A 17,709-nucleotide genomic window follows, 5' to 3' on the forward strand; every position below is an offset into this window, starting at 1 on the left:
AACGAAAACATGATACTTAGTTTCAGGTGATTATACACAAATGAAAACATAGTTATGAATATTATATTCCATTTTTGGTAAAACTTCATTCTACAGGTCGGCAAATTTCATGGTAATTAGGTGATAATTTGCAAGTAACCTATTTGAAATTTCTTTGGAATTACTGCCAAATTATCCCAATATTTACCTCAAAATGTATCAAACATTATCGTCAAAATAGGTCCCTTAGGCTTGAGAAGCGGCTGTGCGCTGCTCTTCATCGGAGGTGGAAAACAAAAACTAATAGAAGACACTTCTGATCAGGCACAAATCTCACCATTGTGTGACTTATTGTCTACACAAATGCAACCTGGTAGCTAATGTCATGATTCAGGGAGTTTTTTTTTAAAGAAATTTCAAATAAGTTATTTGCTAATTATTATCTATTTATCAGCAGACATGGAAATAAAGCATATCAATTAACTTTGTATTCTTTTCCTGGAAATGTATTGAATAAATTACCAGCTATTGGGAAATAGCGGCATGTAATTATTAAATAATGTTTATAATAAAGTAATTCTTTGATAACTTTTTAGGTAAATATTGGGGTAATTTGGCAGTAATTCCAAAGAAATTTCCAAAAGGTTACTTGGTAAATATCACCTAATTATCATGACATTTTCAGACTTGTTAAATGAAGTGGTACCTCCAATTCTGATAATACATTCCCTGAAATGTTACACACTGTTCCTTTAATATCTGCTACATGCAACGCTTAGTTTAGAATTTTAGCAAAATGGTAAAATATTCTAATACTGAGGGTGTGAGGGGCTGGTGGGGTTAATCATCTCTGAAGAGGGGCAGCTGTGGAGCCTAATTGTCCCTGATGAGGATCAGGTGTGTGAAGCCTAAATCTACCCCTGGTTTCAAGTGTTCAGATGCTGACTTATTGTGAGAGCTCCATTCTGTTGCAAGCTCTAGCTGCATGTATTGGCAGAAGTTACCAAGTGAACCTAGCTGCATGATTTGCTCACTGTTTTCTGTTTGCTTTTTGAGCTCAGTCTGTTAGAGTGGGGCACAGGTCAGTGTGGCCTGGCTTCTCAGTTCTGACCTGGCATTGCTACCAGTGTCTTTTTCTTTAGTCAACTTCACTCGAGAGTTTATCCTCTAGTCAGCTGCTAAACAGTGGTGTTTTACTTTATTATCTGAGCCCACCTTTCTTTTAACTTTAAGATTCCCCTGGTTCGCAATTGTGTCCCACTCCCTGTTAATCTGACAGAAGGCTGTCAAAGAAACTGTAAAACTCTTGGTTTCAGTGCACCTCTGAGTCATGATTTTGACTGAATGAATTAATACAAATAAATCCAAGGTCTAGTGGAAACCCTGCAATACTCAGAAAGCAAAACGTGTGCATGCATGGCCTTGAAAAGAGCTTGCACAGTACAATGGACTACAAATGAATATAATATTTTAGCGATGCAGCATTCCCTCACACCATATTAGACAAGGTAATTTTGATACCTGTGATAAACAAAAACATCAACATTGCCAAATGAAAATAAATGCCACACGAAAGATAGCATCTCAAAGGTTTAATGCTCCTCGTGTGAATCATTTAACGGACCTGGGAACAAACAAACTCTCAGCGCATGGATACTGCCACCTCTGGAACTATAGGTTGCATGCTGTTGTGCTTTTGTTGTGGCAGTCTTTCTCGAGCAGCTGACATTACTGACGTTTTATTATATTAGCATAGCATCAGTCTTTAAGATAGACAGATCATTTTCACACAAAAACAGTCCTACATCACCAAGTTTGATGAGGACAAGAGACAGCAACAACATGATAACGCTGTGCCGTTTGATTTGTTCATTCTGCTACCTCAGTGAGAGAGGTAACAGACTGAAGAAATGTCTTGCTTTTGAAGACCATTTATGGCAACGCGTGCTGCTGGCACAAAGCAACATGTTTTGTTGTGATGTTTTGTTAGAATCAATAGCAAGTGTTTTAAAGCTCCAGATGAAGAGGTGATGTGCATTTCAACAAACACGTACAACAAACAAACAATATACCGTTGTCAGTAGAAAAACAAAAGAATTGACTTGAACTTGAAAAAAGTGGCTTGTGAGCATCTCTTCTTTTTAGTTCATGAAAGTATGCTTTGTAAACTTTAACTGATAGTACTTAGCCAATGATTTATGCTTTACATAAAGAGACTTGCTCCTTTTGCTATTGACTTGATTTGTGATGAGATAAAAAAAAAAAAAAAAAAATGTGTTGTTCTCGCATGCCTCCACGGTGAACGGATAATCCATTAACCTGATGAATTGAAGTAAATTCATATCAAAACATACTTTTACAAACTCTCACACACTTTAATAGGCTACTCTATCAAAAAGTAAGCACAACTACAAGCCAAGTATTCTTTTCTGTTGGCCTATAAGGCAGAAATACTTATTATACTTTTCCTAAGTTTATCTTGATCAAAAGATTAAGTAAGTAGGCCTACAGTATAAGCCAAGTATACTTAGACTTTTCTGTATACTTGTCAGTATAAGCCAAGTATACTTAGACCTTATGTATACTTGTCCAGTATTAGCCAAGTATACTTAGACTTTTCCGTATACTTGTCAGTATAAGCCAAGTATACTTAGACTTTTCTGTATACATGTCAGTATAAGCCAAGTCATACTTAGACCTTTATGGTATACTTGTCAGTATAAGCCAAGTATACTTAGACTTTTCCGTATACTTGTCAGTATAAGCCAAGTATCTTAGACTTTTCTGTAGACATGTCAGTTATAAGCCAAGTATACTTAGACTTTAGTATACTTGTCAGTATAAGCCAAGTATACTTAGACTTTTCCTGTATACTGTCAGTATAAGCCAAGTATACTTAGACTTTCTGTATACATGTCAGTATAGCCAAGTACTACTTAGGCTTTTAAGTATACTTGTCAGTATGAGCCACGTATACTTAAGTATACTTTTGTTAAGTACATAAAAAGTCAACTGAAAGTATATTCTCTTATTTTAAGTTCAAAAGAAGTATACTAATAGCACACTTGAATAAACTTCCTTTTTGTGAAGGGGATGTCTAGAGTGTAGATTATTACTTTGTCTGTAGGATGTTAACCATCAGTTGCGCTCATATCCGCCTGAACTGGCCCCTTTTCCTTGTTAATTAATTTCAGTGATACTTAAACTGATTGTGTAACACATGCATCAGGAAATTGTATAAATAGAGTAGCTTCATGTTCACTTACTTGTATTCTATACTACTTCTGACAGCAGGCCAGCACCAGTTTATGACCAAATCTAGAAACCAGAAACTGGAAAGAAGTTGACAGTCATATTAACAGAAATCACTCTGCGGCAAAGCTGTGAGGCATCTAACAAAATCAATAATCTGATTACAGAAAGTAGTGAATTATGAACCTTATTTTGCCAAAACAAGATTTTCTCAGTCTAACTGTAACAGTTAGCAGAGGAGAACAAGATGTAAATACAAAATCAGTCAGTGACTACCTGCATTAAAGTAATGTTAAATGTAGTTCATACATTAGCTGACATACCCTGAGATGTTATTCTCTTGTTGATGTCTCCCTCTTCAGGGGGAAATCCTGAACTGCAAATAGTTGTCTTGAGGCTGGACTGTCTCTCCTCAGCCTCATCCTGCAACACACACATTTAATGGACAAATAACTTTTTGCTTTTTGTTATCTGAAATCAAACACAACATTATTTTGCTGATATGAGTTTATGTGGGCTGCACGGTGGTGCAGTGGTTAGCACTGTCACCTTCAAACCCGACTTGTCTTCTGTATGGAGTTTGTATGTTCTCCCGTGTTAGCGTGGGTTTTCTCCAGGTTCTCCGGTTTCCTCCCACAGTCCAAAGACATGCAGGTTAGGTTAATTGTTGACTATAAATTGCCCGTAGGTGTGCATGTGAGCGCGAATTTGTCTCTGTGTGTCAGCCTTCGTGATAGATAGATAGGCGACCTGTCCGGGGTGTACCACGCCTTCGCCCAATGTAGGCTGTCATCAGCTCCAGCCCCCCCTGCGACTCTGAATAGGATAAGTGTTTACAGATAATGGATTGATGGATGAGTTTTTGTGTCATTCCCATGATTTTGCCTTCTTTACCTTGACAGAGAGCTGCTGGATCTCCCCTTCTAGTTCTTGATCCTTGCCTCTCTCTCAGCAAACTATCAGCTTCAGCTTCTGGGTGAGAGTGTTTGCTCTGGAGGCTCGCTGACCAGCTGTTGTTTCGGGCTCCGCTGGGCCTCCCTGCTCTGTACGTTCTGCTGCTGGCCGAAGCCGTTTCAGCACCTCCTGCATCTGAGTCTGCTGCTTCTGCCGGATGTAGAAGAGGCGAACAATGTAGTAAAGCACAAAGAAGATCCTTCTTTTCTGCAGTCTGTAGCTTAATGTTATGTGAAATCCCTGATTATTTCTTGTTATTTGGCCTGTGTAATAAGAACTGAATTGTGTAGTTAATAAATCATTAAATGTATAGAACATTTCATGCCTTTCATGGAGCATTCGCTGCTGAACCACAAATTAGTCAGATGGGCTTTAATCATGTTACGCATTCAACCATATTTAACTCACTAACAGAGCTACAATATTAAAAATATTCCTGTTTACATAACTCCAGTGTAAGCATTTTGAATGCTGTCTGTGGTTGACACAAAATTCAATTCATTTAGGCTCATAAAAAGCTGTCAAAACCTTCAGAAAAAAAATACATAATTGTACAGTGGTCAACCTAAATATGTCTGGATCCACAGGGAGTATAAAACTTTCACATAATAATTGAAAATGTTGTCAAGCATGCTCTATACGTCTTTGTAAAATTGAGATGCAGAAGATACACCATGTATATAAATATAACTAGATATTTTCCTCTTATCTAACGCCTCACCAGCAGAGCAGCCACCAGCTCATCATCATGTTTACCCTTCTCCATGAGGGTGGAGATCTGGCCTTCACAGATTTCATTTCGGTAGACAGAGATTTGTTCCTGGCTTTAGACGCTTCCAGCTTTTTCTTCACGTCCTCGTGGTCTTTAAGGAGGCCTCGTAGTCCGCTGAGATCCTCTTTTGGAAGGAAGCAGGACATCATCAGCAAATTCACATAATTTCAATTGATTTACAATCATTGTATACACACCTCCAAATGCCTCCCTCTTCTCCTTCTCCATGGCGCGGATGTAGCTGAGGTTCTTGTCCTGAGGAGGGGTTTTCTGAAGGACCCCCATGCCCAGAAACTCTTCCTCTACACTCAGGACACTTCTTCGTTGAGTTCGACTGGCTCAGCTGCTGCTCCAGGTCCCGCACCTGTTGCACAATAAAGTTGAATTCAGTTATTTGTTTTATAACGCCTGCTACCTTATATTAGTGACTTTGCAAAACACTTTATTAACTCTTTGAACAACTTTATTTGAGAAGCACGTTCATGTTGAGCTTACCCTTGTCTGAAGAGCCAATATGTTGCTGAGAGCGACCTCTAAAACTCCCGGGGGAGCTCAGTAACTGCTGAAAGTTGACCTCCTCTCCAATCTCACTGATCAAACCTACAATGACAGTAGCAGAAGTCACTGTTGATCAATCATATACATGTTGTATTCTTCTTAAACAATTAGACTTAAATAAACTACCTTCTGAGCTACTTTCAGCTCCTGTTTGACAGATTGAACCTGGTTGCGATACTCAGTCGCTTTCAGCTGGGCAGCAGCTAATTTATCCTGCAGAGATTTCACCGCTGGATTTTCCTGCTTTTGTGAACAGATGATACATGATTCATTGAGTTGCCATCATTAAAACTAGGAAGACATAAAACATATATAATTTTGGTGAATGTGAATTTCACATTAATAATTACCTCACAGTCTTCATATGACCTCTGTGACTTTGTATCAATCTTTTGCCCAGATGGAGAGTGCACCAAAGCCACCTGCAGCTATAAAAAGGAGCATAACATTACACTTTTTCATCATTTATTCCCTCTATATCAGTTTACAAATAGCATTATAAACAACAAATCTTTGTTTAATAAAACAAATTGTGAACAGCTGTGTGCTGAAATGCAGAACATCCATCCACAAATAAAATTAAATGTTACCTCTTTCTCAAGCTCTTTGACTCTGTTGCTGTTTTGCTTGGATTTAATCTTTTCTCGCTCAATTTCAGCAATTATCTCTCTATTCTTCTTGGACAGCTCAATGATCTTGGTAGCTGCGATATCCCCTGCCAGGCCTGATGTGCCTAAATGGATGAGTAGATAAATCAAGAGGAAGCTGTGATGTATCTATAATGTTTACTGTGGTGCAAAGCTGTAGATATTATACCTGCAAAAACCAGTCGTTCTTCTTCTCTTTTCTCTTCAGGTGTTTTAATTTCAAATCCTTCTCACTCAGAAGTTTGAAGAGTCGACCATTTTCATCCTTAAGCTCCCTCAGTTGGTCCAGCAAATTTTGGTTTTGATTCTCATTCTGTAGCAGTCTAGGTAATTAAAAGGAACACTGATTGATGAGTGATTCTTCACATAGATTCATAGGTGATCATTTCTAATGAAGAAGTCCTAATGGTGGCTTATTTATATGTTTTGTTTTAATTGATAAAGTAGGCCTATCAAACAGTTTAAGCTGGCACTGAAGAACACATTTATTTTAGCCTTAGACTCACCTCAGTTGCAGATCGTCTGTCTGAATACCTTGCTTAGATAGATCCAAATCATCCTGGGTAGCGCTGAAATTAGGCTTATCTGGTTCTTTCTCCTTTTTCCTCTCCAATTTTCTTCTCTCCTGCTGTTTTTGTAGCGCTTGGAACTGAAGCCTCAAATCATTCAGTTCATCATCATGCTCCATGATCTATGATTTAGGAGAAAACAATCAACTTAATAAAAGGTGGAAAATCAATATTGTGACTAAAAGTTGTTTGGGAATTAGGTTATATTAGTATCATGGATACTTGGATTACATTTCCCTGGATTTGAAGGCTGCAGTGAAGGGATAGGTTACAGTTTTTGGCACTTGTTTTGTTTTAACTGAATGAAAACAAGTACCTTTACCAGCTGGCAATCTTAGCTCCATTGTTACTTATATATTTTTTTCTAGCAGACCAAGTTAAAATACTTGTTTAAATAAATGCCCAAAATGTGGGCTCATCTTTGTGAAAATAGCAGCTAAACAAGAGACCATTCTCTTCATATAAATCCATGACTGTCAGACATAGGGTTATTATTGATGACTGACTACTCCCATACATCCATGGACTACTTGTCTTGTTAGCAAAACACATTTGCTAGTCTTCCAACTCCTAACTAACTAGCCTAACATATAGCTTACGTTAAGGTAGTATAAAGAGAAAATAGCTCACCAGTCATTTATCCAAATACCGGCTTTGTAAACGAGTTAGAGGCTGTTTTGCACTGCATTATGTTCTAAGTAGCCAGGAGGAGAGACAGCTTCCTCACTGGTTGCGACGCTGCTGTATCCCTAGCAACGGCACTCCAGAGACTTGGAACAAGATCTCGCGAGAGCAATAATGGTAGCCGTGGGAACAAGAGGACATGCTGCTTAATTAGTTCACAGGTCTGTAACATCAGTTAGCGGTAAATATTTGTCAATTTGTCAATTTTTCAGAAGTCAGTAATTTCAATTGAAGAACTGTGAGTGTGCTGTCTTTTAGGGGTTTTTTTTGTTTGTTTTTTTAATTTTGCCAATAGTTTTAGAGAAAAATTGAGGCGGGAAACGAGGAGGAAAGTTTTCATAATGTGCTGGTACGTTCGTTTTGCTGTATTGGTTGTTTTTGAGTGATCTTGACATCATACGTTTACAGTTCAAAAGATGAAATAAAACTTTTTTTTGCCCCAGAAATCTCAACTAAGGACGTTTGAAGCAGGCCACCTTAAGGCAATGCCCTACATGACCACATGAGGGCGACATACTCCTCAAAGCACCTTGTGTCAGACTGCCAAAGGTAAATAGACTAAAGCAGGGGTCTGTGACCTGTGGCTCTGGAGCTACATGTGTCTCTTTAGCCCCTCTCCAGTGGCTCCCTGTGGATTTATAAAAATGGAAATGAATAACTGTTTTTTCTTTACATTTTAATTTTAATTTATCATTGTTTTAGGTCTATGGTATGACGGTACGACGGAGTATTAGGGCCACATTGAGGAAAAATAAAGAAATCTGAGATTTCGAGAATAAAGTCATAATATTATGAAAATAAAGTCATAAGTTTACAAGAAAAAAGTTGTAATATTATGATAATAAAGTCATAATATTATAAAGTAGTAATTTTACATGTTATTTTCTTTTTTTCTCATAAAGTTATGACTTTATTCTCGTTATATTACGACTTTTTTTTGCTCGCAATATTATGACTTTATTTTCATAATATTATGACTTTTGTTCTCGTAAAGTTATGACTTTATTCTCGTAATATCACGACTTTTTTTCTTGTAAAGTTATGACTTTATTCTCGTAAGATACGACTTTTTTTCTTGTAAAGTTATGACTTTATTCCTGTAATATTATGACTTTTGTTCTCGTAAAGTTATGACTTTATTCTCATAATATTGCGACTTTTTTTCTTGTTAAGTTATGACTTTATTCTCGTAATATTACGACTTTTTTTTTTTCTCGTAATATTATGACTTTATTCTGGAAATCTCCGCTTTTTTTTCCTCAATGTGGCCCTAATACTCCGTAGTACATCTGCTCTTTGGCCCTCACTGCATTAGACTTATATACTATATACTTAGATTATAAGCTGTGTTACCTTCATCACAATGCTCAAATGTTTTGCGGTACCAGAAAGATTCATTAAGAACCCTCTAGTCCAGGGGTCAGCAACCTTTACTATCAAAAGAACCATTTTAGGCAAAAAAAAACCAACAAAATAAGTCTGTCATGTCATGCCAAATACACAATTGTACAATCATTGTGTTTTGTCAGGTTGGAAGATACTGGCTGTAGGTACATCCAATCCATGTTTAAAATACCCATTCATATGTGTTGTGATTATAATAATAATAACTCTAGAAACACAAAAGTGAAATATTATTTCCCATTTGATAGTGAATCCCATAGAAGATTTTCAAGTACCTCATGCATCCCTCGCCCCAGGTTTGGAGGTAAGGAACAACCTTAAGGATGCTGATTTGGTATGATTGTGGGTTGTATGGGTGATGAAAGCTGATAGTCATCTAATAGTCATACTTACACACACCCTCCTCAAGTGTTATTGCGACACTAAACTAAACAGGTACGTGACATCCGTGCTCTCCACTTGCATTTCTATGTGGTAGGGTGGTGGTACGCCTACACAGTGTAACCTGGCTCATGGCAGTTGGCATCATAGCACTCACAGGAGGTCCAAAGTCACGATGATACAGCATTTTAGAGCATCTCGCCGCCTTGATGTAATGCATTTCCTGTTGAAATTGGATCTTAGGGTGGGGACACTACGCAGGAAAGCATTGTATGAAACATTAAGGTATCGGTGAGGGAAAGCAAAGCAGTTTTATGTGATGGGAGAGGTAGGGTAATGTTCAAAATTGTGTAATGCTTTTATAGGTATGATTTGTTGGACACAATAAATTGAACACTAAAGTTTCCAATTACCATGAGTTTCAAGAAAGAAAGTTTCACCTACCATACCATACAAGAGAATAGTTTGTAATTAACTGTACACTTAAAAGGACAGTATGTTAGGTATACCTAACTAAAACTAATGTCTTGTCTTCAAGAAACCCTACCTGAATCAATGAATGTTTTAATGGTCACCTTTTGTTGCAACTGTTTTAGAGACTGTTAAATTTATTTTAGAGGCTGTTGTTTGTGGTGCCGTTGAATTGTATTGTGTTATACTGAGAAATGTCTCCTACACAGACTAACTGTTAACTATTGTTAGACTGTAGTAGTTTTAGCTAGGTGTACATAATAAACTGGCTTTGCAACTTTGGCATTTGTTACGAGCAAGCTACAACAGTCAAAACAGTGCAATTTGGAGAAGTTTAAACATACACAACAGAATTCCAGGTATTCATTCAATTTCAAGGTCATTTTTATTTCCAGAAAAAAAAATTAAGAAATTTACAAAAAATTAACATGTTCTGTATTTGCACACAACATTCAAACCTCAACTTTGTGAATAACTTAACAAGGCATGTATTGAAGCATATCAAAAGGTAGGCTATATGATGATATTTTATAGGTTACTGCACGGTCTGTAGGTGTACCTCAGTTAGTTTACCACATATGTCTCATGAAGACTTGTGGAGCTTCTGTAATTAAATATTGGACCCCTGTGTATCACAAAGTAATGATATAAATATGGAAAAAGACTTAGCCTTTGTAAATCACACATTTTATCTGTACAAGACACCTTTATGGTTTTGTCTCATGGTTTTTGCTCCCTTTCTAATTTCCATGTGATCACTTTATATATTTGTTTTGTGTGATAATCTGATACTGTGGTGAGTCACAAACCATTTGTGTCCTTGTTGTTAAAATAATGTGAAGGTACAGGCCTTGCTTGTAGACCAAAGCCTTCCATAACATATCCCTAATGCACTGGATGCCTGTTTTTAAGTGGGCTAGGGTGTTAGCATTTTCCATTTGGCAAAAATCCCTACATTAATACATAAAATAATATATCTGGTATGAGGCAATAAATTAAACACAAGAAGAAAAAAAAGCTTGTTTAAATCTAGGCTTAGCCTAGTCAAACTGTTTTCAAATGATTTGCTACATGTTCTAGTTTTTGCTATTTCACTCACACACCATTCAAATAGGAGGCAACAAAAATTGGTCATGTCACCTGTCCACACATATATAAAACCAGCTGGGTTTACAGCAGCAAACACACGGAGCGTAATCAGTGTTAAAAGATTGAGATCAATACACCTCCTTCTCAATACAAAAGTGACAGCTTGACCCTCTGGTATATTACTTAGAGGATAGGAAGTGTACTCAATAAGTTATACCTATTTACAGTAGAGGTGAGTGAGCTGCTGAAAGGGCGTGTGCATACAAAAATGATGACACATCTGTAAATATAAATGTTCTACACACCTTAATATGAGGTAATATTAAGGGACATAAAATGTCAGTGTAAGAGTCCATGTTCACTTTTTTTCCAATGCTTTCTGTTCTTCTCTGGGTTTTACAATGTAGTCTCTGTACATTGAATACAGAACCCCTAAAAACAAAGAAAAAGAGGGATAAGTTACACAACGACCCTTACATCTACTTAAAATTATTCATCATTGACAAGTAGAAATGGTCGTAATGTAACCAGCCGAAATCCACACCTATATGTTTTTAATGATGACAGTTTAAACAGCCCAAACCACTTGTAATAACCAGGATTTTAAAAAGCATCCCACTACAAAAAAACAGCAGTTTTTACACAAACTGAAACGATGCAATTCTGATCAAATCAGAAAATGATGATCCAGGCTACATACCAACAGTCATGGCGCCGACCACAAAGCCTTGGGCAGCTACACGCATGTGGATCAGGTGAACTGACATTTTTGTGTCTCCCCGACTTTTCATTTTCATCAGTCTGTACCCCACAATGGCAAAGAATCCAGCCATTCCTGCAAGGAGCAAAAAGACAGATCAATTTATACAGATGACTCATGAAAACAAAGTGAGTGTAACAACTTTTACAACAAAAATGAATTAACAGTAGGGTATACCTAAAGGTACTGTGTGAAACTATTTACATGTATAAATCGGTTTGTATTGCCAATGTGTGAATGGATTGTAACTTCTTTTTTTTTTTTTTTTTTAAAGTTATATTTTTGGGGGCATTTTTTCATTTTTTTTTTTATTGACAGGACAGTGGATAGAGTCTTGGAAAGGGGGGAGAGAGAGAGTGGATGCGGAAAGGGCCACTGGCCGGATTCTAACCCGGGCCGCCGCGGTCAGGACCAAGCCTTGTTACATGGGCACCCGCTCTACCAATTGAGCTAACCAGGCGCCCGAATGGATTGTAATTTAACTTAAAAACTGAGACCTATAGTTGCCTATAACAGCCTGTGGACTGATCTGTAAAGGACTCGAGACGATTTTACCATGAAAATTGAAAGAAAGTCAATCAATCATTTTCTTAACGAATGCACAACCGAGGTCGGTGTAATTTGCGGAATGTGACATTTATGCGCGCTCCCGAGTGCCTTGCCTCACTTCAATTCCCCTACAGCGCCAACAGTCTCTAGCTCGTAGCAAATTACTGTCATCCATCGAGACTCCGGGGCTGATCTGGCAGGTAAATTGAATAGCTTGCCATTTGAAATTTACTTTATCAGCTAACGTTAGCTGAGCTACCTGCCTAACCATAGCTTGCATGCTTGTTAACGTTATTGCTAGCAAAATATGGCTATAGTTGGCTGGCTTGCCAACATGACCAGCTAATGTGATCCATGATACTAACTTGTGTATTATGTCAAACAGTGTTGATTTTAGCCAACAATAAATGATGTTAACGGTACACAAACCAAAGGTGTATAACTACAACAATACTAACAATTGCCATCTACTAGCCAAGAGCGATGCAAGGTAGGGGCGGCCATCTAGCTAACTTAACCCAAGCTAAACTAAGGTTAGCCAGCTAGCTGTAACTTAGCCATATGGCACGGATCTGGCATTGGTTGCGTTGTAACGTTTGCTGATGAAGTAATTTCCAAACGGCGAACTAGTTAGTATCATGGAGCTAATGTTCTAACCAAAATATAGGAACATTACAGTTTGTAACGATTTTTCTAAATATGATATATGATATATGATTGTAATATAATGTCAAGTCACTGTTTTGGCCAGTGCCCAGGAAGGCCAGCTCGTGCCTATGGAGTGTGAGCATGCGCTAGAATAACAGGATACTGACTGCAGTTCACTTAACGGCCACCGGTGTCATGAATAATTTTCTGAAAATTCCACATAGTACCTTTAACAGCATACGTTCAGACAAGATTATTGTTTGTTTTTTTAAAGTTATTAATGTCATACAAGTTAGCTTAGTTTCAATCGTTTTCATGATGTAACCTAGGGTACAAGATGTACTCACCCAATGGGACAAATGGATTCTCCTTTGCTTTTTCGCATGAACTTAGACTCATTCTCCTCGTAAGAAGACATCTTGACTAAAATAGAGAAGGAAAGGAAAGTTAGGTATTAGTGTAACTTCTTAAGTTATTCCCACAAAACACAGCATATTAGCTCATTCAGTATAGAGTGGATCCATCCATTGTTACATCCATGTTAAATACTTCCCTGTAAACCTAAATTACAGTTGTGGATAAGCTTTAAGGTTTAGCCTACAAACTACAATACTGTTTAAATTCATACCCCCAAGCTGGTTTTTAACTCACTGATCAGATGTAATGTTAACACCACATGAAGTGCTCAGAGGTTACACATGAAGGGCAGGGGGGAGACACATCCTCTTATAGGCCTAAATAACTCTACTAGCATATTGTACGACACATACATACCAAGTAGACCAAGTTATACTCTTCTGAAGTGGTATTTTGATCAAAGAACACAACAGAAACAGCCCAGATAATTAAATAAAAACAACATGGAGAGCGAGGACTACAGCTTTAACATCAGATAAAACCTACACATTAAGCCACAGTAGGCTGAACTGAGTCTTACCTTGTTTAAGGAGTGTGTCGTTATTTGAATCGACTACAAAGAAATGATCCAGAGAGGTTTTTTGGAGTCTTTTTAGAGCCTCAGATAGTACCTACTGTATGGAGGAAGTAGTGAGCCGGCTACGTGATGTAACTCCCATCTCCACGCAGGTCTGACGTCAGCAGGTTATCATGTCATGTTCAGGTTGTATGAAAAAAAATAGTAAAGATAGGTTGCGTAATGGAAATGGCTGTTAAATTGTAAACTTCCATCTCCGTGACATTTTCTGTGTAAGGCTATGCATTATTCATGTTGGCTAAACACGACAGAACTGGCAATTTAACAAAATGTTCCCTGTAATCATTAGCGCCTGATTATATGATCAGGTTTAAAGTGCCAGAGATCGATTGTTGTAGTAAATCCGATGCGTCATGAACGCAGCATCAGTTGTACAATCCCTTGCAAAGTCAAAGATAGTGAAACGATGTGAGATCTTACTTCTGGCTCGATAGGCTACAGTGTAGTCTGCAGCCTTTCACGCTGTCAGCTCATCATTTCACATATCCTCATTACATTTACTGTCGGGAGAGCTATGAAAAACTATAACAGTGTGAAAACAACCCATCCGTTCTCTGTCCTCTAAAGTAATACCACGTTGGTTTACGCTTTTGAAAGAAAGATAAAGGTTAGTGCTCACCTACAATCTGTGATGTTAAAAAGCTCAGACCAAGCCAGACCTTGGTTGTAGTCATGGACTCAGACCTGAAGCTTTAACAGCCATAGTAAGACAATTACAAAGACAGCCTTCTATCACACCTGAAGAATATAAGAAAGAATTAGAGGGACTGATGTCTCAGCAGGATTTTGGAAAAAACTAGTACATGCATTTATCTTCAGCCGACTTGACTACTGTAACGGCGTCTTTACCGGTCTTCCTAAAAAATCGATCAGACAGCTGCAGCTGATTCAGAACGTTGCTGCTAGAGTCCTCACTAAGACCAAGAAAGTGGATCACATCAGTCCAGTTCTGAAGTCTCTACACTGGCTGCCTGTCTCTCAGAGAATTGATTTTCAAAATACTGCTGCTGGTTTACAAAGCACTAAATGGTTTAGGGCCAAAATACATTTCTGATCTTCTGCTGTGTTATGAACCATCCAGACCTCTCAGGTCATCTGGATCAGGTCTGCTTAGTGTCCCCAGAGTCAGAACTAAACATGCAGAAGCAGCATTCAGTTTTTATGCACCAAATATCTGGAACAAGCTCCCAGAAACCTGCAGGACCGCTCCAACTCTCACTTCTTTTAAAACAAAGATTAAAACTTTCCTGTTTGCGGGTGCCTTTCATTCTTACACTGCACTATAACTTCTACTCTTTTGAGTTTTATGCAATTTTAGCTTCTATCCTAGCTTTTATTTTTAGCTTGTTTTTATTTTCTAATCTTTAATGTTTTAATGTTTTTATGTTTTTATAACTGTTTTAATTATTTCTTAATGTTCTTTTGCATTTTGTCTGTAAAGCACTTTGAATTGCCCTGTTGTTGAAATGTGCTATACAAATAAAGCTGCCTTGCCTTGCCTTGCCTTTTGTATGTTCTCTCCTGATTTACCGGTATTTAAACGAAGGCGGAGGTAGGTGGAAGTGATTCCTCTTGCTTCACGTGTTGATCTCTGGCATGATGTAACAGTGGGCTCATCTCATAGGGGCTCTTTTAATACATCCATGGTGGCTACACGTTTCTGCAACGTGCTGCATCCGGTCCAGAAGATTGTAACCAAAAACCCGATTACAATACTTTTAATAATAATCCGAGTGAATGGTCCACATTTTTAGGTTTATGACCCACTTTTAAATTACTATGAGTAATATATTTGGTAGTGATGGCGAGATGAAGCCTCATGAAGCTTTGAAGCTTTCCAGCAAATTGGTTCGGAAAAGGGTTCATTGCTCGAGGCTTCATGTGCTCACAAAACCACCTGGTGGTCAAAGAGTGTAAAACAGGCAGATATGATCTTAACCATGTGATAAGATAAGATAAGATATTCCTTTATTAGTCCAGCAGTGGGGACATTTGCAGTGTACAGCAGCAAAGGGGATAGTGCAAAAAACAAGATGCATCAGCTAACACAGTAAAAAAAGAGCTAAACACAGTGTAACAAAATATGAACCAAGTATAAAGATAGGAAGTGTAAAAATAGGAGCAGTATATACAGTATTGACAATAAACAGACTATTAACAAAATTGCACAAGTGGAAAATGATATTGCACAGTGAGAATTAAATGAAAATCCACCTGAAAATATCAGGTTATTGTCAGTTTGTCGTTTTTTGGTGTGTAAGTGTAAGTGCTCTACTGGGAGCAGTGCTGGTTGTGGTCTACTCGGACCACAGATCTGTGATATACTGTATTTTGCGCCAGTAAAGGCTGTTGGGAATAACTATAAACAATGAAAAAAAATCTATTACCATGTAATCAATTTATATATATATCATATATAATAAAAAGTCTATTTAGTAAGTATATTATGAGTATATAAGATACATGTATAATAAACTGTAATTTTTTGGGAGTAATGCATCTTATGTGTGTAAACCAATCCTTTGGTCAATAATTGTATTGTAGTGTAGTGTAATATAATATAATAATGGCAGGAGGGGTAATATTAGTGTTCTGTGTCACTTCTGGAAAGTGGCATTGGTTGAACCAGTGAAGATCTGAACCACTTCATGAACCAGTCACGTGGTATGGCCGGGCAGCGAGGCTTCGGATGTCATCAATGACGTCATTGGTCTAAAACGATACAAGCCTCGATACGCGCATCGCGGAGAACTTCCTGGATTACTCGACACACGCTTCGAAGCCTCGACACAGCACGTAACATCCCTAATATTTGGCATATAGTCCTATTAGTAAGTGATGGTTTTTATTATTATTGTAATAATAATGCATTGTAATGATAATATAATAGCAATACTACTACTACTAATAATAACAATTCTCATTATTATTATTATTATTATTATTAATCGTAATAATAACAATCATAATAACAATACAAATAGGAATAATAAGCAATAATAACAATAATAATAGTAATTATTTTCATTATTATTTTTATTATTATTACTATTATTGTTTGTATAATTTTTTATTATTATACTATCAAGGGCATATCCAGAAATATCTACAAATTATTGTAGCATCAGTCTGTCTGTGTATATGTTGATTTGTTTTTGTTAACACAAACTAAATAACAGTGGATGATCAAAAGAGCATTTGGAGTATCTTGCTCATGCATGTCATTTTAATGAAGAAACTGCTCTTTCTTAAATCTAACAACCTCTAATTCCTCTTGGAAATAGTTAAATAAACCACACAAGTGGTATACTAAGAACGTTTTGTTGACATTGAAATATTTGCTGAGCTAATAATGCAATAATACATATTGCACGATTCGCTGTTTTTCTTATCCCGTTTTTGTGAGAGCTTCTGCATTGTGTTCCTTCTTGAGAATGGAAATCAAAAACAGCTTCGAAGCCCTAATGAGCCTGTGCATTTCCTTTATGCAATTATGGAATATCAGGTCCGACTGATCATGCCCCAGGCCCTGATGTGCACCGTAGATCAAAATAGACGGATAAAGGAAACAACCATCACTTATCTTCCAGACAACCTTCTAACAACGTGATTGAATACACACATCTTTTTATTTAATTCTGTTATGTTGTATAGTGTTATGCAGTGTCATATCTCATACTGTGCTTTCTGCTGATCCAACCCATATGTTTCATATGTGTTTGCAGACCTGGAGAAGTAATATTGAAAATTATCAACTAATATTTGAATTCTAACTTTACACTTTGCCTTGTGCACAGACAAGGAAATGTCAGTGACATTTGTTTTAAAGGAAACTGCTTCAGTCATATTGCCCAGAGCCATGCAGTCATGTTGTAAATAAAGACAACATCTTCACCTGGTGGTGAATTCGCTAATCAGTAGTGAGGTGAGATGGCAACTGTTCAGTTTTCAACTTATTGTAAAGATGCCAAAGTGCCAAAATAGACTGCAAAATTAAG

At 37.4% G+C, this 17,709-nt stretch overlaps 1 protein-coding gene, 1 long non-coding RNA gene and 1 pseudogene across 5 annotated transcripts in view; 1 reads left to right on the forward strand and 2 right to left on the reverse strand.

Annotated features, from left to right (window-relative positions):
* Positions 1-3,241: 3,241 nt before the first annotated feature.
* Positions 3,242-7,429, reverse strand: LOC119499084 (annotated as a pseudogene).
* Positions 7,430-7,602: 173 nt separating this feature from the next.
* LOC119498620 overlaps positions 7,603-17,709 on the forward strand; it is a 55,625-nt gene continuing 45,518 nt past the window's right edge. Inside the window, exons 1-4 of one of the 4 annotated variants that reach the window (XR_005209156.1) lie at positions 7,603-7,764; positions 7,859-7,964; positions 9,068-9,123; positions 17,217-17,652. This is a non-coding gene — a long non-coding RNA (uncharacterized LOC119498620). Of the gene's footprint in view, positions 7,765-7,858; positions 7,965-9,067; positions 9,124-9,297; positions 9,526-11,838; positions 11,897-17,216; positions 17,653-17,709 lie in introns of those variants that run through there. The other 3 variants (XR_005209155.1, XR_005209157.1, XR_005209158.1) reach the window with 3 other exon arrangements.
* On the reverse strand, positions 10,751-13,815 carry LOC119498616 (HIG1 domain family member 1A, mitochondrial-like). Its single transcript, XM_037787640.1, is given in 5 exon segments — positions 10,751-11,192; positions 11,461-11,595; positions 13,065-13,095; positions 13,097-13,140; positions 13,655-13,815. Coding segments are annotated over 4 exon segments (279 nt in total). The 5' UTR covers positions 13,136-13,140; positions 13,655-13,815; the 3' UTR covers positions 10,751-11,118.

The sequence above is a fragment of the Sebastes umbrosus genome, chromosome 12, assembly GCF_015220745.1.
Source record: "Sebastes umbrosus isolate fSebUmb1 chromosome 12, fSebUmb1.pri, whole genome shotgun sequence".
Classification (NCBI taxonomy): Eukaryota; Metazoa; Chordata; class Actinopteri; order Perciformes; family Sebastidae; genus Sebastes; species Sebastes umbrosus.